We start from the raw sequence: 20,655 nt of genomic DNA, 5'->3' as shown, positions 1-20,655 counted from the left end.
CAACTGCACTCATCACACTTGTCTCCAGTAGACAGTTCAGACTCAACACCATCGTCCATCTCAATGATCTGAAGTGGCTTTCTTTCCTCATCTCCCCTCAAATTGCTTTCACCTGTCCTGTATCCACATATTGTCGCTGTCTGATGAAAACCTCTCATCTCTAAAACAGAACCTTTTCAGGATATTGAATTTCCATATTTTCCCATGAACAAACATAGAATTATGACACTTCAGAAGCTATTTTGAATACACTTTATTGGTCCTAGATTCATGTTCAGAGTACAATGAGGGGAGTTACTGCTTTCAATAAATTAAAAAAACAATAATAATTGGCAAATAAAGTTATTAGGTTTTCATCAGACAGCAACAATATTCAGATAAATGCAGATGTGTGAGACGGAGAAGAGAAGAGGAAGTCACTGTATGTGTGTCTACTCTAGGAATGACCTCTGACCTGGATGCGGTCTGAGTAGTTGTCCAGCAGCAGCACTCCAAGACTGGTCACCTTCTTGGTCTCCACCATGGTCTTCAGGTCAGCCAGGAAGTTCATATGCTTGGACATGTCAGTGGCCAACACCTGCAGAGGACAATACCAAACATCTTTTAGTATGAACATTATGTAGAAACTGCTTATGTTGGGCCTCTGGGTCTAGAAATTCTATGGCAATACCAATGAATCACACTTCAGTCACTAATTCCAAAGGGTCAGTGGGTTAGAGCATGGTGCCGCCTACATCCAGGGTTGTGTTGTGGTTTTGATACTGAATATACTCTTTCACTGTGTGAAATGTAAGTGACTTTGGGGAAAAGTGTCTGCTAAATGGCCATATCATTATGATGTCGGCTCATTCATTATGTTTAACTATGATAACATGGAGGAGTGTAGATAATATTTAATTTCTATTAAATTCCAATTCATTCGGTCAGTGCCTCACCATGTCGATTACCATCTTCCTGAGGGACTGCCCCTGTTTCTTGCTGAGGCTCTGGAAGATGTCACAGTTGTCCTCCTGTAGCAGCTTGAAGCCCACAGCCAGGTGGTGGTTCTCCAGGACAGAAGCGTCGTTGTACATCAGAGCCAGCTCAGAATCTACAGTAGGAACACCCATTAGTAAAGCAACAACAATTCCAAGGCACTCCCTGTATAACTACAAAAACGTATTCATTAGGTTCAAAATAACGAAATAAACAATTTATCCAGAGATCAAACTCCACCTTACAGACGCTATAATGTAGTCTTCACAGTAGTAGAGGCCAGACACATTTTGCTCCAAAGGACATATCCTTTAATTAGATCTAATGAGTGAGATTGCTAGTGAGGGATGGAACTGACTTGTGTTGATGAGGAACTGGTTGGACACTCCGGGGTGATCTACATCGTGTATAGCACTGCTAAACAGAGCAGCCATGATCTCCAGGTCAGTGAAGACAGCCTGAAAACAAAAAACAGACACTTTTTTTGTTACTATTACTGCAAGAGATGAGTGATGGTGCCGGAGGGGATGACTACCGCCTTATCGGCTCTTAACCAACCATGCTATTTTGTTAGTTTTTTTGCGTTGTTCATAACTTGTTTTGTATATAATGTTGCTGATACCATCTCTTATGACCAAAAAGAGCTTCTGGACATCAGAACTGCGATTGCTCAACTCAAACTGGACAAAGAGTTCTTCTTCAATGAGTCGGACAGGAGGGATATACTACAGACACCCGACCAGGCCCAGATATCTGTTATTCGCTGTAGAAGGAAACAGATTTCGCGGAAAGAGATCAGGGTGCCTTGTGAGGATCAGGCGACGAGTGGCTAATCTGCCCTTGCCTTCCGTCCTGCTAGCTAATGTTCAATCGCTGGAAAATAAATGGGACGAACTGAAAGCACGTTTATCCTACCAACAGGACATTAAAAACTAATATCTTACGTTTCACTGAGTCGTGGCTGAACGACGACATTAAGAGCATACAGCTGGCAGGTTATACACTATCGGCAGGACAGAACAGCAACCTCTGGTAAGACACGGGTCGGGGGCCTATGCATTCATGTAAACAACAGCCGGTGCACGATATCTAAGGAAGTCTCAAGGTTTTGCTCGCCTGAGGTAGAGTATATCATAAGTATATGATAAGCTGTAGACCACACTATCTATCTAGAGAGTTTTCATCTGTATTTCTCTTACCTGTCTACATATCACCACAGACCGATACTGGCACTAAAACCGCACTCAATGATCAAACAGGAAAATGCTCATCCAAAGGCGGCACTCCTAGTGGCCGGGGACTTTAATGCAGGGAAACTTAAATCAGTTTGACATCATTTCTATCAGCATGTTAAATGTGCAACCAGAGGGAAAACATTCTAGACCACCTTTCCTTCACACACAGAGACGCGTAGAAAGCTCTCCCTCGCCCTCCATTTGGCAAATCTGAACCATAATTCTATCCTGCTTACAAGCAACAATTAAAGCAGCAAGGACCAGTGACTCAGTCTATAAAAAATTGGTCAGATGAAGCAGATGCTAAACTACAGGACTGTTTTGCTAGCACAGACTGGAATATGTTCCAGGATTCTTCCGATGGCATTGAGGAGTACACCAGATCAGTCACTGGCTATATCAATAAGTGCATCGAGGACATCGTGCCCACAGTGACTGTACGTACATACTCCAACCAGAAGCCATGGATTGTTGATCCATCAGCCTGCTTTCCTGCGTCATTTCTGGTCACAACTTGCAGACTTGTTTATGTGCTGCTGTGCGTTTTGTTGATAAACTTACTTTGCTACCTGACAACTTTACGATTTCTACTTTTAATTACCGTTTATATTTTTTGTTTTTCACTCACTCAACTTTTTTTCATTCAACTTTCACACTCCGGACGCTTTATCTGGATGTGGTTCGTCAGGACCTCCAACAGCCGAAGCTAAGTAGTAACATTAACATGATGCCTTCTAATTGCAGTCGCTGTACTCATAATATACAGGAGAATGTGGGGCAAGCCCAGCTTCAGACGCAATCATTAGGCAAGGGTAATTTCAGTGTAGGAAAGGATGAAACAGTGTCTGTGCCACCAGTAAGTACAGATAGTAGTATAAATCCCCTCGCACGGTCCCTGCAGGCGGACAACTTTCTCATGGCTTCTGGAGGGAAATGCTGTAGGAATGCTCAACCGGTGTCGCTCATTCAGCTGACAGAAACTTTCAACCTGTTCTCCCCATTAAGCAGCGAATCGGAGTCAGAGACCGAGCCTTCTCTTGTCTCTACCTCCTCCCGTTACGGGGTCTGAGACGCCAAAGCCTCCCACCATTAGCTCTGACAAATTGAAAACCCTAGTCATTGGGTTTTCAATTCATTACCCGCAGTATTAGACTTAAAACGAATCATCCAGCAATCATACATTGTTTACCAGGGGGCAGAGCTACCGACGTTAAGGCTAATCTGAAGATGGTGCTGGCTAAAGCTAAAACTGCCGAGTGTAGCGAGTATAGGGATATTGTTATCCACGTTGGCACCAACGATGTTAGGATGAAACTGTCAGAGGTCACCAAGCGCAACATAGCTTCAGTGTGTAAATCAGGTAGAAAGATGTATCAGCATCTAGTAATTGTCTCTGGCCCCTTCCCAGTTAGAGGGAGTGATGAGCTCGACAGCGGAGTCTTATGACTCAAAACTGTTTTCTGCCCCTCCCAAAATATATAATTTGTAGATAATTGGCCCTCTTTCTGGGACTCACCCACAAACAAGACCAAGCCTGGCCTGTTGAGGAGTGACAGACTCCATCCTAGCTGGATGGGTGCTCTCATCTTATCTACGAACATAGACAGGGTTCTAACTCTCCTAGCTCCACAATTAAATAGGGTGCAAGCCAGGCAGCAGGCTGTTAGCCAGCCTGCCAGCTTAGTGGAGTCTGCCACTAGCACAGTCAGTTTAGTCAGCTCAGCTATCCCCATTGAGACCATGTCTGTGCCTCGACTTAGGTTGGGCAAAACTAAACATGGCGGTGTTCGCCTTAGCAATCTCACTAGAATAAAGACCTCCTCCATTCCTGACATTAATGAAAGAGATTGTGATACCTCACATCTCAAAATAGGGCTACTTAATGTTAGATCCCTCACTTCCAAGGTAGTTATAGTCAATGAACTAATCACTGATCATAATCTTGATGTGATTGGCCTGACTGAAACATGGCTTAAGCCTGATGAATTGACTGTGTTAAATGAGGCCTCACCTCCTGGCTACACTAGTGAACATATCTCCCGCGCATCCCACAAATGCGGAGGTGTTGCTAACATTTATGATAGCAAATTTCAAATTACCAAAAAAAAAGACTTTTCGTCTTGAGCTTCTAGTCATGAAATCTAAGCGGCCTATTCAATCACTTTCTATAGCTACTGCTTACAGGTCTCCTGGGCCATATACAGCATTCCTCACCGAGTTCCCTGAATTCCTATCGAACCTTATAGCTTATAAGAAATCCCGCTATGCCCTCCGACGAACCATCAAACAGGCATAGCGTTCATATAGGACTTATAGGATCAAATCGTACTACACTGGCTCCGACGGTCGTCAGAGGTGGCAGGGCTTGCAAACTATTACAGACTACAAAGGGAAGCACGGCCAAGAGCTGCCCAGTGACGTGAGCCTACCAGATGAGCTAAACTTCTTCTATGCTGGCTTCGAGGTAAGTAACACTGAAACATGCATGAGAGCATGAAGCTGTTCTGGACGACTGTGTGACCATGCTCTCTGCAGCCGATGTGAGTAAGACCTTTAAACAGGTCAAAACTCACAAGGCCACAGGGCCAGACTGATTACCAGGACGTGTACTCTGAGCATGCGCTGACCAACTGGCAAGTGTCTTCACTGACATTTTCAATGTCTCCCTGTCCGAGACTGTAATACCAACATGTTTTAAGCAGAACACCCTAGTGTCTGTGCCCAAGAACACTAAGGTAACCTGCCTAAATGACTACTGACCCGTAGCACTCACATCTGTAGCCATAAAATTCTTTGAAAGGCTGGTCATGGCTCACATCAACACCATTATCCCAGAAACCATAGACCCACTCCAATTTGTATATCGCACCAACAGATCCACAGATGATGCAATCTCTATTGCACTCCAAACTGCCCTTTCCCACCAAGACAAAAGGAACACCTATGTGAGAATGCTATTCATTGACTACAGCTCAGCGTTCAACACCATAGTGCCCTCAAAAGCTCATCACTAAGCTAAGGACTCTGGGACTAAACACCTCCCTCTGCAACTGGATCCTGGACTTCCTGACGGACCGCCGCCAAGTGGTAAAGATAGGCAACAACATCCACCACACTGATCCTCAACATGGGGGCCCCTCAGGGGTGTGTGCTTAGTCCCCTCCTGTACTCCCTGTTCACTCGACTGCACGGTCAGGCACGACTCCAACACCATCATTAAGTTGGCTGATGACACAACAGTGGTAGGCCTGATCATCGACAACGATGAGAAAGTCTATAGGGAGGAGGTCAGAGTCCTGATCGTGTTGTGCCAGGACAGCAAACTCTCCCTCAATGTGATCAAGACAAAGGAGATGATTGTGGACTACAGGAAACGGAGGACCGAGCACGCCCCCATTCTCATCGATGGGGCTGTAGTGGAGCAGTTTGAGAGCTCTACATCACCAACAAACTAACATGGTCCAAGCACAATCTCTGAAGCTAGAGACTCACATCTCCCTCACTAGCTTTAAGCATCAGCTGTCAGAGCAGCTTACAGATCACTGCACCTGTACATAGCCCATCTATCTACCGACCTCATCCCCATACTGGTATTTATTTATTTATTTTGCTCCTTTGCACCCCAGTATCTCTACCTGCACATTCATCTTCTGCCAATCTACCATTCCAGTGTTTAATTGCTATAATGTAATTACTTCGCCACCATGGCCTATTTATTTCCTTAACTTACCTCATTTGCACTCACTGTATATAGACTTTTTGTTTTCTTTTGTTCTACTGTATTTTTGACTGTATGTTTTGTTTATTCCATGTGCAACTCTGTGTTCTTGCATGTGTCGAATTGCTATGCTTTATCTTGGCCAGGTCGCAGTTGCAAATGAGAACTTGTTCTCAACTAGCCTACCTGGTTAAATAAAGGTGAAATAAAAATAAATAAAAAGCACGTCAAGACAGTTGTGAAGAGGGCACGACAAAACCTATTCCCCCTCAGGAGACTGAAAATATTTGGCATGGGTCCTCAGATCCTCAAAAGGTTTTACAGCTGCACAATCGAGAGCATCCTGACGGGTTGCATCACTGCCTGGTATGGCAAATGCTCGGCCTCCAACTGCAAGGCACTACAAAGTGTAATTCATACGGCCCAGTACATCACTGGGGCCAAGCTTCCTGCTATCCAGGACCTCTATACCAGGCGGTGTCTGAGGAAGGCCCTAAAAAATTGTCAAAGACTCCAGCCACCCTAGTCATACACTGTTCTCTCTGCTACCGCACATCAAGCGGTACCGGAGCGCCAAGTCTAGGTCCAAGAGGCTTCTAAACAGCTTCTACCCCCAAGCCATAAGACTCCCGAAGAGCTAATCAAATGGCTACCCAGACTATTTGCATTGCCCCCCCCCCCCCCCCCCACGCTCCTGCTACTCTGTTATTATCGATTACCGGTACCCCCTGTATAAAGCCCCACTATTGTAATTTACTGCTGCTCTTTAATCATTTGTTATTCTTGTCTCTTACTTTTCTTTGTATTTTCTTAAAACTGCATTGTTGATTAAGGATTTGTAAGTACGCATTTTACTGTAAGGTTTACACATGTTGTATTCGGTGCATGTGACGAATACAATTTGATTTGAAGTATTACTAAGTATTAACACGTAGCGTGGGGACATTCTATTCACCTCATATTTTCTTTCTATACAATGAACAAACCCCTTCTACCTCAATATGCACTGATAAACTTGATCAAATCCAAAGATATGCACAGGGCACGTCTACCAACTAGATTATAATATAGAATATGGCTGGACATCATCCTTTAATCTTCCTCATAATGGAGTTTTCCATACCTCCAGGGCAGGGGTGGAGAGGAGAACGTGGGTGGACTGTACCACGTCGGCAGCGTGGATGTTGTTGTGGTAGGCCACGTCGGCGTGGTAGTGGTCCTCCAGGGTCATCATGAAGGTGATGAAGGTGTCGGCTGGGATCTTAAAGTTTTTCAGCAGCTCTCGCTCCTGAGGTTGGGCAGCAACAGAAACCAGGCTCACAAGAGTAGAGCAAATATGTAACAAACGTTTGGTAAAGTATTGAAGTGTATTTGGGGTAGCCCTGACCGGGACTCAAACCCTTGGCCATTACACCAAGATTCAAATGTCTTGGAAGGAATGCTAAAGAATGCTACATTTGGCTGCTGTAATGTACAACCAGAGGAGATGCATTTGGAATTGTAGACTCATACCTGGAAAATGGAGTACATGACCACTGTCAAAGGCCGATTCCCCGAGTATTCAGCGATCTTGAAAATATCTAGACCCCATCTGTTGATCTCCTCAAATTCCTAGAACCACAGCACAATAAAGTGAGAAAAAGTCTGATATGGCAATTAAGCAGAATTGTATTTAATAAATAAGAAATATTCAACTTTTTTAACATGCATAACAAAAGATATGAGAATTGCACAAAAAGTATAATACTTTTCCCATTGCGGTCCTCCAGATGACGTGACAAGTTTGGCAATAATACTTCACTGACATTATATTACAACATTAAAGGCCAAGCAATGAGCATTAAAGTAACTTAGCCATTCTTCAGCGTGACAATGTGCACCTGTAAGTCTGTGTGTGTGTGTGTGTGTGTGTGTGTGTGTGTGTGTGTGTGTGTGTGTGTGTGTGTGTGTGTGTGTGTCTGTGTCTGTGTGTGTGTGTGCCGCCCACCGTGGCCAATAAGCCCTCCTGGAGGGTGGTGACCCCGAAACGGGGGATCTGGGTGGGGGTGAGGCTGGGGCTGAGGGCAGGCTTCTTCACTGCAACGATCTGGGACATGGGCCGCTTCTTCTTCTTGTCTTTCTCCTTAGGAGGCCCAGACATAATCTCCACATCATGCTGCTTTTCTACAGACAGAGAGAGTAAGAGGGAGAAGAGAGAGAGACAGAAGAGAGAGAGACTGAAAAAAATATATGCCCATTGGACTGTGGCTGTGTTGGTGTTAGGAGGGGAGCCCTGACTATTTGCCAGCTAGTAAGGCAGGTAGATTATTTATTTTATTTCAACTAATATATAGGAGGAGTAGCAACCTGTCATTCATGTTATGAGCCCCACCTATTTAGCAAAAAATAATAATACGTGTCACATGTCAGTTTGCAAACAAAGTAAAAAATATAATAATTTTGTTAATAAAGCTGCATACAAACATGGTCCTTTTTGCTTCAGCCTAGCTCAGTGCTTTCTGTGGTGGTGGTGCAAGCCAGCAGAATATACAGAACGTAGGGTTTGGTAATGTTCGCTAGTTGCGCCGTAATTGGTTCAGTTTTCTGTCACTCATGTGGACACTACTTCACCGCAAAATCTATGAGTGGAGCTCAACAATTCAAGCCCCTTGGATGCTGCCATAGATTTACATTAGACATACCCATCCAAGAAGCCTCAAGGTAATTGGTCACAGAAAAAATGAAGTCAAATCACGTTATATCTACCGTAGCTTTGATTAGACTGATCATGTCAACATCATACTTTCAAAATCTTAGCTAGCAGGCTAGACAAGCAGTCATCATCATGAATTAAATCGACAATCTACTGGAAAATCCCTTTCAATCCTTGTCATATGAAGATAAATTATAAATAAAACGTATCGGTGCTCATCAGCCATCAACATTACACAACAAGTTGGAAATTGCTAATTCAACAATGAGTGGTTTGGAAGGAATCAGTGGCTAACTGCAAGCATTGCAAAGCAATCACTAGCCTGCTATTCAGTGGAGAGGGTGTGTGGTCTAAGTTTTGGTTTAAGGGTCTCTTTTCCAAGATTAAAAGAATAAACATGCAACACCATGGGCCAGAAAATGTTGAATATACTGGCCATGCTGTCAATCCAGCATGACTTCTGTCGTGTTCAAAACAACTGGAAACTCTGAACCGGGAAACCTCAGACTTCAGTGAGTTTAAAATAACTGGGAACTCAGGAAAATAATTAGCTCTGACTGAGAAAATACGTTTTGAACGATCATCCAAGTCGGGAACCCTGGCCTCTTTCTAGAGCACCGACCTGAAGATAACTGACGTCATGATTCAACCTTGTTCTTTTCCGAGCTCTCAGTTAGCTTGAAAGCACCATAAACCCAGAGAATGCCAGACTTTACTGACAAAATTTGCCCACAAAAAAGACCGCCGCGCCACCATCCCGTTCAAGTGAGCACAGCTCAACAAGGTGAGTCCAAAAATGTATTGTATGCTGCTGCATAAATTATGTTATATGCCAGGGAGATGGTATTACTTTCTTAGCTGCTGTATACATAAGTGTTTGTGTAGTAAGCTGTTAGTAGCCCATGTGCCTCACCCTAATAATTTGGTCCCTTTACCCTCATAACGTAGCCTACTGTTCTGACTTAGTGGTGCACATATAGCCTATAACCGTTTTTTGAGAAATGTAATCATCAAATATTTGTAAGAGCTTTCCTTACCTGCTTATATTCCCCCTTAATTTATCCTACAGTTCTGACTTGGTGTACAGGGAGAATACTGTAAGAATGACCCATGTTCTGAATTTTGTCGCTGTACATTTCAAAAGTGCTGAACAAATAGTTATATTGACCACGTCCGTCTTTGCTCGCTCATTAATGTCTTAATCAAAATTACAGATGGCCTCTTATCCACTCATCGTTCCCTTAGGCCATAGTTTGTACATCTCAATTATCAGTAGAAACCACATTTGTTTAGGCAAGTCAGTCATATCAGCTATGTTTTTTAAAAAGGCAGTAAATGAGGCTGAATTAACTGTTTTGCTGCCAGACAACGCAGGTTTAACGGTGGTAAGGATTCACTCCATGGTGTTGAAAAGAAAGCTCTGCTGTTGGGACATCTTTATGTAGGCCCTAACAGTTTGTGGGCACCGTTTGTCACCGTTATAGAGCAATTAATGTATTGTTATGTTGTGTAGTCCCTTAGCTGCAACAAGTTTACATGCTAGACACTGAAAACTAAAGAAAATTAACAGTTGATTGTTTATTTTACGAACTATAGCTAATCTAAGATATTTCCACCACAAATCAAGTGAGAAATCAATTAAACTAGTACTAGGAATACTGCTTCAACTGATAACTCTCCAGCAAATGTCATCTCTCAACCAATAATGACTCCTGGTAGTCAGACAGTGGCAAATATGAGAAGACAGATCATAATCCCAGATCCGAAGCATGCAAATATCATTACGAGGACACACAATCTGCCACCACACCACATCAAGTGAAGCGGTCTCACCAATCTCTCAATATTTCCTTTTCCTTTCACCCAAAGCCATAGTTCTCCTTTCCGATCCCAGCCAACGTCAAAACAAACCAAATCATGTCAAATGGACATCTATTTTCAGGCTCCATTTTCTCTCAAGCATTTTGGTGAAGCTCCATTCCGCGACAATATCAGTGGTATTGACGCAAAAGGCAGTCTAATAATATTACCGTCTCCATAGCAACGCCAGACAACATGTCCAGGAATGCCTTGCCGTCTGCTTCCTTTGGAAGCCCTTCTCTTTCCTCTAACATGCTGGCTAATAGGCCAGCAGACATGCATGACAAATGCCAAGTTTTGCAACCACATACTACATGATGTCATGTTGGCCTGTTCACTACTCCAACTAATTATATACAAAACATGCTGTAGTAATTTTGTAAGTATATTTTAATTCATAATGCATTATAAGCACATGTATAATGCCTTATGAGCTATGCATAATAATACAAAACATAGGCACTGCTCATAAACATCTATGACTACATTTGTAGAGCTGTATAATGCCCTATAAAGCGAATAAATATTGTATTTATGTACCAACTTTTGAGCAGGATGAATGCTTTACATCAATTCTTATTTGATAGTAGGAATGAATACCTAAATGAATACCTTGCCTAGCCATTGCAATGCCAGTTCAGGAACCATACTTAGAGTGCTGTTGTCACTCACCTAGGAAAGTGTTGGCGATAAACTCTGAGACTTGGTTTCCTGACCGGCTGGTTTCTGACAACTGGGTGAGCTCTCTGTTCAACATCCTTTTGAACTGGGAAACAAGATCAGACACAATGACAAGCATCAGTGACACGAGTTCATACATGGAAATACAGTGTGGAAAGTAGAACATACAGTTGAAGTCGGAAGTTTACCTACACCTTAGCCAAATACCCTTTAACTCAGTTTTTCACAATTCCTGACATTTAATCCTAGTAAAAATTATCTGTCTTAGGTCAGGTAGGATCACCACTTCATTTTAAGAATGTGAAATGTCAGAATAATAGCAGAGAATGATTTATTTCAGCTTTTATTTATTTCATCACATTCCCAGTGGGTCAGAAGTTTACATACACTCAATTAGTATTTGGTAGCATTGCCTTTAAATTGTTTAACTTGGGTCAAACATTTCAGGTAGCCTTCCACAAGCGTCCCACAAATAAGTTGGGTGAATTTTGTGGTGTAACTGAGTCAGGTTGGTAGGCCTCCTATACCTTGACTTTGTTGTCCTTAAGCCATTTTGCTACAACTTTGGAAGTATGCTTGGGGTCATTGTCCATTTGGAAGACCCATTTGCGACCAAGCTTTAACTTCCTGACTGATGTCTTGAGGTGTTGCTTCCACAAAATTTTCCATCCTCATGATGCCATCTATTTTGTGAAGTGCACCAGTCCCTCCTGCAGCAAAGCACCCCCACAACATGATGCTGCCACCCCCGTGCTTCACGGTTGGGATGGTGTTCTTCGGTTTGCAAGCCTCCCCCTTATTCCTCCAAACATAACGATGGTCATTATGTCCAAACAGTTCTATTTTTGTTTCATCAGACCAGAGGACATTTCTCCAAAAAGTACAATCTTGATCTCTTGTGTTTTGCATCTTCACAATGTCCTTTGTTGTTGTTCTGGGATTGATTTGCACTTTTCGCACCAAAGTACGTTCATCTCTAGGAGACAGAACACGTCTCCTTCCTGAGCGGTATGACGGCTGCGTGGTCCCATGGTGTTTGTACTTGCGTACTATTGTTTGTACAGATGAACGTGGTATCCTTCAGGCGTTTGGAAATTGCTCCCAAGGATGAACCAGACTTGTGGAAGTCTACAATTTTTTTTCTGAGGTCTTGGCTGATTTCTTTAGATTTTCCCATGATGTCAAGCAAAGAGTTTGAAGGGAGGCCTTGAAATACATCCACAGGTACACCTCAAATTGACTCAAATGATGTCAATTACCCTATCAGAAGCTTCTAAAGCCATGACATAATTTTCTAGAATTTTCCAAGCTGTTTAAAGGCCCAGTCAACTTAGTGTATGTAAACTTCTGACCCACTGGATTTGTGATACAATGAATTATAAATGAAATAATGTCTTTAAACAATTGTTGGAAAAATTACTTGCGTCATGCACAAAGTAGATGTCTTAACAGACTTGCCAAAACTATAGTTTATTAACAAGAAATTTGTGGAGTGGTTGAAAAATGAGTTTTAATGACTCCAACCTAAGTGTATGTAAACTTCACTTCAACTGTACTTCAGTAGAAAAAGTGTACCAGCAGTAAAGTTCCTATCATAATATGTGGAACATTTGAAATTAACAAAACCAAATGAGAGTTCAAAATGGCAATAAACTAGATTTTTGAATTCTGTTTGGTGTGATTTTTCACACCACACTCAAGTGTCAGGAGTAACTAACAAGTAAATAATATGACAGTAGTGATTTCCTTGATCCCTCTCATACTGAATAACATGTCAGGTTATAGAAAAAGTCAAGTGTAACATGGGATATCAATAGAGTAACAGTAGTCAATTATATCAATAAGACCAGAAAATGAATCCAAAAATATGTATTTAAAACAAAACAATCATTCACTTCTTTCATGACACAACCTCATTCCCTAGTCTATTCAGTGCATCACAATGGAGGGCACAAGGACTGGAACAGTGTTTTCAGCTGGGCTCGAACCGTTATGTAATCACTAACTGAACATAGCAGGCCTAAAAGAATCGCCTGAAACTACATCCCCTACATCCTGGTCTTGACCAGATAAAAAAAAAGCTGTAGGGTTCTCTTCTGCACTGTTCAACCAATCCAGTATATGTGGAGGAGGAGTTAAGATGGAGCATCGCCTTGTTGACACCCAAAAGCGGAAGTCGAGTCCCAGGCTCTCTTTCCATTTCCCCTGTTGATGGGGACACGGCAGAGCCTATGTAATCAGACACGTGGGTAGGGGACAAACCACAGTATACACTCAAAGGAGACATATCATGTACACACACAGACATACAGGAAGGAACAGGTAGAGTACTCAGAGATTTGTAATCACACTCACACACATACACCCAATGGAACAGGCATGTGTATACACACACAGCCATGTGTAGACTGAATAATATGCAGTTTTATCAAATCTCACTGACATAATATGCAAAATCACTGACATCCAAATACATACTGTGTCCTACAGTACACCAAAGCACACTTCTTGTCATCCAGTTAAGAAGTTTGCACTAGGATAACAGAAAATGACATCCTGACACACACATTCCCATGCACTCAACGGTATGAGTGTCCAAAACATAGAAAGCAAAGTGACGTAGGGCATTCCAGTGGACAAAGACGAGTGACCAGCAGAAACCAACTTTGTTGAATAAAATCCAGTAGCAGATTGTACAGGTCTATTTTTGAGTTATTTCACCTTTATTTACCAGGTAGGCCAGTTGAGAACAAGTTCTTATTTACAACTGCGACCTGGCCAAGATAAGCAAAGCAGTGCGACACAAACAACACAGAGTTACACATGGAATAAACAAACGTACAGTCAATAACACAGTAGAAAAAAATATATATACAGGGTGTGCAAATGAGGTAAGATTAGGGAGGTAAGACAATACATAGGCTGTAGTGGCGAAGTACTTACAATTTAACAATTAAACACTGGAGTGATAGATGTGCAGAAGATGAATGTGCAAGTAGAGATACTGGGGTGAAAAGGAGCAAAGACATTATAAATAACAATATGGGGATGAGGTAGTTGGATGGGCTATTTACAGATGGGCTATGTACAGGTACAATGATCTGTGAGCTGCTCTGACAGCTGGTGCTTAAAGTTAGGAGTCTCCAGATTCAGTGATATTTGCATTTTGTTCCAGTCATTGGCAGCAGAGAATTGGAAGGAAAGGCGGCCAAACGAGGAATAGGCTTTGGGGGTGACTAGTGAAATATACCTGCTGGAGCGCATGCTATGGGTGGGTGCTGCTATGGTGACCAGTGAGCTGAGATAAGGCGGGGCTTTACTTAGCAAAGACTTATAGATGACCTGTAGGTTTAGCAACGAATATGAAGCAAGGGCCAGCCAACGAGAGCCTACAGGTCGCAGTGGTGGGTAGTGTATGGGGCTTTGGTGACAAAACGGACGGCACTGTGATAGACTACATCCAATTTGCTGAGTAGAGTGTTGGAGGCTATTTTGTAAATGACATCGCGAAGTCAAGGATCGGTAGGATAGTCAGTTTTACGAGGGTATGTTTGGCAGCATGAGCAAAGGATGCTTTGTTGCGAAATAGGAAGTTGATTCTAGATTTAATTTTGGATTGGAGATGCTTAATGTGAGTCTGGAAGGAGAGTTTACAGTCTAACCAGACACATAGGAATTTGTAAATGTCCACATATTCTAAGCGAGAACCGTCCAGAGTAGTGATGCTGGACAGTGTGCAGCGATCGGTTGAATAGCATGCATTTAGTTTGACTTGTATTTAAGAACAGGTGGAGGCCACGGAAGGAGAGTTTTATGGCATTGAAGCTCGTCTGGAGGTTAGTTAACACAGTGTCCAAAGAAGGGCCAGAAGTATAAAGAATGGTGTTGTCTGTGTAGAGGTGGATCAGAGAATCACCAGCAGCAAGAGCGACATCATTGATGTATACAGAGAAAAGAGTCGGCCCAAGAATTGAACCCTGTGGCACTCCCATAGAGACTGCCAAAGGTCCGGACAACAGGCCCTCCGATTTGACACACTGAACTCTGTCTGAGAAGTAGTTGGTGAACCAGGCGAGGCAGTCATTTGAGAAACCAAGGCTATTGAGTCTGCTGATGAGAATGTGGTGATTGACAGAGTCGAAAGTCTTAGCCAGGTCGATGAAGACGGCTACACAATATTGTCTTTTATCAACGGTGGTTATGATATCGTTTAGGACCTTGAGCGTGGCCGAGGTGCACCCATGCATGACCAGCTCGGAAACCAGATTGCATAGCGGAGAAGGTACGGTGGGATTCAAAATGGTCGGTGATCTGTTTGTTAGCTTGGCTTTTGAAGACCTTAGAAAGGCAGGGTAGGATAGATATAGGTCTGTAACAGTTAGGGTCTAGAGTGTCTCCACCTTTGAAGAGGGGGATGACCGCGGCAGCTTTCCAATCTTTGGGGATCTCAGACGATACGAAAAAGAGGTTGACAGTGTTTCCTAGCCTCAGTGCAGTGGGCAGCTGGGAGGAGGCGCTCTTATTCTCCATGGACTTTACAGTCTATTCAATGAGTTTCATCACAAACTGACAGTCCTTACGTCCCAGATTGAAAGAGATCAAACAGCAATCAGCCAAAGACGAGGCTTCGCCGTAGCTCTGAGCTTAGTAAGTGGGACGGGCAGTGGAGGTTAAGGGGACAGAGACAGTACAGCTAGGTGTAGGGCACCAGAGCACATGGCTGACTGCTGCTCCATCCTCACACTATCAACGTGAGTGAGTGAGTGAGTGAGTGAGTGAGTGAGTGAGTGAGTGAGTGAGTGAGTGAGTGAGTGAGTGAGAGAGAGAGAGAGAGAGACTTGTCCTGAAGCCACTCCTGCGTTGTTTTGGCAGTGTGCTTAGGGTCGTTGTCTTGTAGATTGATTGTGGACTACAGGAAAAGGAGGACCAATCACGCCCCCATTCTCATCGACCGGGCTGTAGTGGAGCAGTTTGAGAGCTTCAAGTTCCTTGGTGTCCACATCACCAACAAACTAACATTGTCCAAGATAGTCATGAAGAGGGCAAAACAAAACCTTTTCCCCCTCAGGAGACTGAAAAGATTTGGCATGGGTCCTCAGATCCTCAAAAGGTTCTACAGCTGCACCATTGAGAGCATTATGATGGGTTTCACCACTGCTTGGCCTCTGACCGCAAGGCACTAGGGTAGTGCGTACGGCCCAGTACATCACTGGGTCCTAGTTTCCTGCCATCCAGGACCTATATTCCAGGCAGTGTCAGAGGAAGGCCCTAAAAAGTTGTCAAAGACTCCAGCCACCCTAGTCATACACTTTTTCTCTGCAACCGCACGGCAAGCGGTATCAGAGCGCCAAGTCTAGGTCCAAGAGGCTTCTAAACAGCTTCTACCCCCAAGCCATAAGACATCTAATTAAATGGCTACATCAAATGACTATTTTAAACTGCTGCTACTCTGTTATTATCTATGCACAGACACTTTAATAACTTTACCTACGTGTACATATTACCTCAATTACCTTGACTAACCGGTGCCCCTGCACACTGACTCTGTACCGGTATGCCCTGTATATAGCCTCGCTAATGTTATTTTACTGCTGCTCTTTAATTATTTGTTACTTTTATTATTATTTTGGGGGGGGGGTATTTTTCTTAAAACTGAATTTTGGTTAAGGGCTTGTAAGTAAGCATTTCACTGTAAGGTGAAATGTTGTATTCTGCTCATGTGACAAATACAATTTGGTTAGATTTGTTGGAAGGTGAACCTTCGCCCGGTTCTTTGATCCTGAGCGCTTTGGAGCAGGTTTTCATCAAGGATCTCTCTGTACATTGCTCCGTTCATCTTTCCCTCGATCATGACTAGTCTCCCAGTCCCTACCTCTGAAAAACCTCCCCACAGCATGATGCTGCCACCAGCATTATTCAATTTAAGAATGATGGAGGCCACTGTTCTTGGGAACCTTCAATGCTGCAAAACATTTTTGGTACCCTTCCCCAGATCTGTGCCTAGACACAATCCTGTCTCGGCGCTCTACGGACAATTCCTTCGACCTCACGGCTTGGTTTTTGCTCTGACATGCACTGTCAACTGTGGGACCTGACATAGACAGGTGTGTGCCATTCCAAATCCAATCAATTGAAGAAACATCAAGGACGATCAATGGAAACAGGATGCACCTTTGCTCAATTTTGAGTCTCATAATGTAAAATACTTGTGCAAATCTATATATATATATATATATTTTTAAATAAAACTTTGTGCAAAAATGTCTAAAAAACTTTTTTCGCTTTGTCATTTATATTTAATACATTTTTTGAAAAAGGATGTAACGTAACAAAATGTGGAAAAAGTTATTTTCCTAATGCACTGTAGATGGAGATTAGATTTTTCATTAACCAGACCTATATCTTTGCTATTCTTCAAGCAATCATTCCCAGGTTTTTACAGTAGATGAGGCTCAGTTCAAAGCAACACAGCTCACCTTGTTGGAAGCCATCTCACTGACTGAGTGACGGGTCTGCAGGGTCTCCAGCTGGTCCAGACACCAGTCCAGCTCCTCCAGCGTCTCCATGGCCAGCTTCTGGTAGGGCTCGTCTGAGGGGGCCAAAGGTCAGACTACTGTTAAAGCCCTGAGAGAGCGTTTGTTCTGATCTCTGCTGCTAAAAAAAATACATTAAAACTTAAAGAATTTCAGTGAGCGCGGTTTTTCCCTTTCTTCAAGTAAAAGTAAAAGCCCATCAGACCATCCATTCCAGAACCTAGACTTACCAGACTGAGACCCAGATCCAGATCTTCAGAACAAGGCCCATTCAGTAGTGATCACTTTCTCTTTATTTTACCATAGTCCCATTGTCAAGGAATGTTCTCCTGTGGTCAGTTATCAGGCCCCACCAGACTGTTTTTTTTTTTCATTTTACCTTTATTTAACTAGGCAAGTCAGTTAAGAACAAATTCTTATTTTCAATGACGGCCTAGGAACAGTGGGTTAACTGCCTTGTTCAGGGGCAGAGTGACAGAATTGTACCTTGTCAGCTCGGGGATTCGATCTTGCAACCTTTCGGTTACAAGTCCAATGCTCTCACCACTAGGCTACCTGCCACCCCCAAAATCACTGGACAGTCTGTGTGAGGTCTTTCACTTCGAGTCACTAACGTCTAATGCAAGCTCTGTTTTTAAATCAAGATTGGTTCCATTTCAAACCAGAGACTATAAAACTCATTGTGTTGAATGTATGCCTTTTTGTTGTCCTCTTCACATTCTCACTGCACTGCCCTTATCAATGTAAAGCTGACAGATTACAATAACAGCAATTGTGGCAGTAGCATCAAACAAATCTTATGTAGGTCTGTATTTTCAGTTCTTGAGAACTTGTTATTTTTACAGGGTGAAGCAGACACTAGGGAACAAGAATCGGCACAACAGGCAAATTCTTGTTGTGAAGTCATGTAAGAGGTAAGATCAGATGAGTACAATATTGACCTGTTATGCTTGACTTGGTGTGGGTAGGTATGGAGGGAGGGTTGCTGCCTGATGGTCGCCTGTTGGGTCGATCTTGCAGATGAGTTATGTAGGCAAAATTGCTTCTGACTGTTCGGAGACTGGCAAGCACCTAAAGAGAAAGGTTGGAGGGTAGTGTTATGTTGCATTATAACTTTCAAATTGATTTCCAATGCTCAACATCAGGAATTCATCACACACACACACACGAGAGAGAGAAAAAGCATGAACATAGCACTAACCTGTGCAAATGGTGTCACAATCATGTCTTCTCCATGTCTGAAATGACAGAAGAAGAAAAAAACACTTGGTTAGATACGAAACCTTCAACCAACAGGTGAAGAACAGAATATCAGCATCTTAAAAGGTTAATATGAATATACAATACATATAATAGGGCTCTATGGTTCTCAATGGGCATCTTAACTGCAACCTGAACACCCTCATGTCCTGCATCAGTTAACACATTGGACACAGAGAGAAAACAAGTGACATGCACACAACTGACTGTGGGAGAACCCTGGGAAAACAGACATTACCCTTTGGAACTGTGCTGTGGGGGAATCATCATGCACATAATGTGTTGTCTTGGGGTCAAGCCTTTCTGTGGTTAAGATAATAGGCCTCAGGCTATTCATGCAGCACACATACAGTAGCAGGCTCAACTCAGATGCAAGGACTGTGGGGCTTTTCTTTTTGGGATGGTTTGGGAGGGAAGGGGCTGAGGGGCGTGTATGTATGGGTGGGGTGGTGTTCAGCAGGAGGGTGTGGGGGGGGTTAAGGGGTTGGTGAGTGGAGGAAGTGTCTGAAACCTGCAAGCGAAGTGGAACAGTCCTTAAAGGAGAAGTAAAAAAGAAAACATTTGTCACGCGCGTCTCTCACCGCGGCAGCCAACCGACTTCCCAGTGCTTCAAGCCCTCTTCCCTTTAAAGACATAGAGAGTCCAGTGACTAAACTAAACATGGGTAAAATAACCTCCAGAAACAAACATCAACAAATCAAGACTGTTAGACTTAATTCAATTGACTTTAAGGTTGAGTCTTTAGGGAAATATGTGGAATCATAGTTGAAGGGTTAGTTATGTCATTATAAATATGGAGAGAGTAAGTGAAGTATTGGTAAGTGAAATATCAGGGGTGGGGGAGAGCAACAAAGAGGCAAAGAGAGAGACAGGACAGAAACAGCAACATAGTGAGTGAGAAAGAGAGAGGGAGAGAATGAGAGAGAGAGTGAGAGAATGAGAGAGAGAGAGAATGAGAGAGAGAGAGAGAGAGAGAGAGAGAGAGAGATGGGGAAAAAGAGAGCGAGGGGAAGAAGAAAATGACCTGGAGAAGGTGTTAGGAGGAGGATCACACATCACATTGGTCCAATGCTACTTACAGCTCACTGGCCGTGGAGGAGTTGCGGGACATAGCTTTGGGCGAGAGGTCGAAATCTGAGTCGGAGCGATAGAGGAAGGACTCGCGGCGCTGGCTGTGGGGGTAGTTGGCCTGTAGGACCAGGCCAGAGATGGGGCTGACCTGGGGGTCCAGGGGACTGCGCCCCACCGACAGCCCATTCTCCACATCAAAGCTAAGGGGGAGAGAAGGGAGAGGCAGAAGGGTTGGATTCATGTTATGGGTGTCTTTCAGTTTGTTCAGCGGTGACATACTGGCATTGTCATCACAGAAAATAATGACAAGAGCCATCAACATCAAGGGAAGAGAAAGTAGAGAGAAGGCAAGATTCATGTTAATAGGTGTCTGGAGCAGCGGAGCAGGAAGACAGGACGACATTGTCCATTCATTTATTGTGTACAGTATGATGTCAGTAAAAATAAATAAAAACCCTTGAATGAGTAGGTGTGTCCAAACTTTTGACAGGTACTGTACGTCATCAGTGCGTTCATCCTCTGTCAGGCATGCTTATGGCACCTATCCACCCCTGCAGCCAGACCCTGACCTAAAAATATCAGGGTGATCAATCCATAGCCATCCAATCTCATAATAATGCTGACTTGGGG

At 43.2% G+C, this 20,655-nt stretch overlaps 1 protein-coding gene across 5 annotated transcripts in view; it reads right to left on the bottom strand.

Moving 5' to 3' along the window:
• The window catches only part of LOC110493316 (cAMP-specific 3',5'-cyclic phosphodiesterase 4C), a 153,857-nt gene that overhangs the window by 5,117 nt on the left and 128,085 nt on the right, over positions 1 to 20,655 (bottom strand). For 3 of the 5 annotated variants that reach the window (XM_036955227.1, XM_036955294.1, XM_021567741.2), the window contains 12 exons: positions 20,034 to 20,225; positions 19,536 to 19,577; positions 18,896 to 18,932; positions 18,636 to 18,765; positions 17,638 to 17,750; positions 11,153 to 11,246; positions 7,916 to 8,091; positions 7,441 to 7,539; positions 7,052 to 7,216; positions 1,334 to 1,433; positions 936 to 1,090; positions 455 to 577 (listed from right to left, as the gene is read on the bottom strand). In XM_036955227.1, coding sequence (XP_036811122.1) covers positions 455 to 577; positions 936 to 1,090; positions 1,334 to 1,433; positions 7,052 to 7,216; positions 7,441 to 7,539; positions 7,916 to 8,091; positions 11,153 to 11,246; positions 17,638 to 17,750; positions 18,636 to 18,765; positions 18,896 to 18,932; positions 19,536 to 19,577; positions 20,034 to 20,225 — 1,426 coding nt within the window. The remainder of the gene's footprint in view (positions 1 to 454; positions 578 to 935; positions 1,091 to 1,333; positions 1,434 to 7,051; positions 7,217 to 7,440; positions 7,540 to 7,915; positions 8,092 to 11,152; positions 11,247 to 17,637; positions 17,751 to 18,635; positions 18,766 to 18,895; positions 18,933 to 19,535; positions 19,578 to 20,033; positions 20,226 to 20,655) is intronic. The other 2 variants (XM_036955434.1, XM_021567662.2) reach the window with 1 other exon arrangement.

Source organism: Oncorhynchus mykiss, chromosome 1, assembly GCF_013265735.2.
Source record: "Oncorhynchus mykiss isolate Arlee chromosome 1, USDA_OmykA_1.1, whole genome shotgun sequence".
In the NCBI taxonomy this organism is placed as follows: Eukaryota; Metazoa; Chordata; class Actinopteri; order Salmoniformes; family Salmonidae; genus Oncorhynchus; species Oncorhynchus mykiss.
This window is presented reverse-complemented; position numbering and strand designations above follow the sequence as displayed.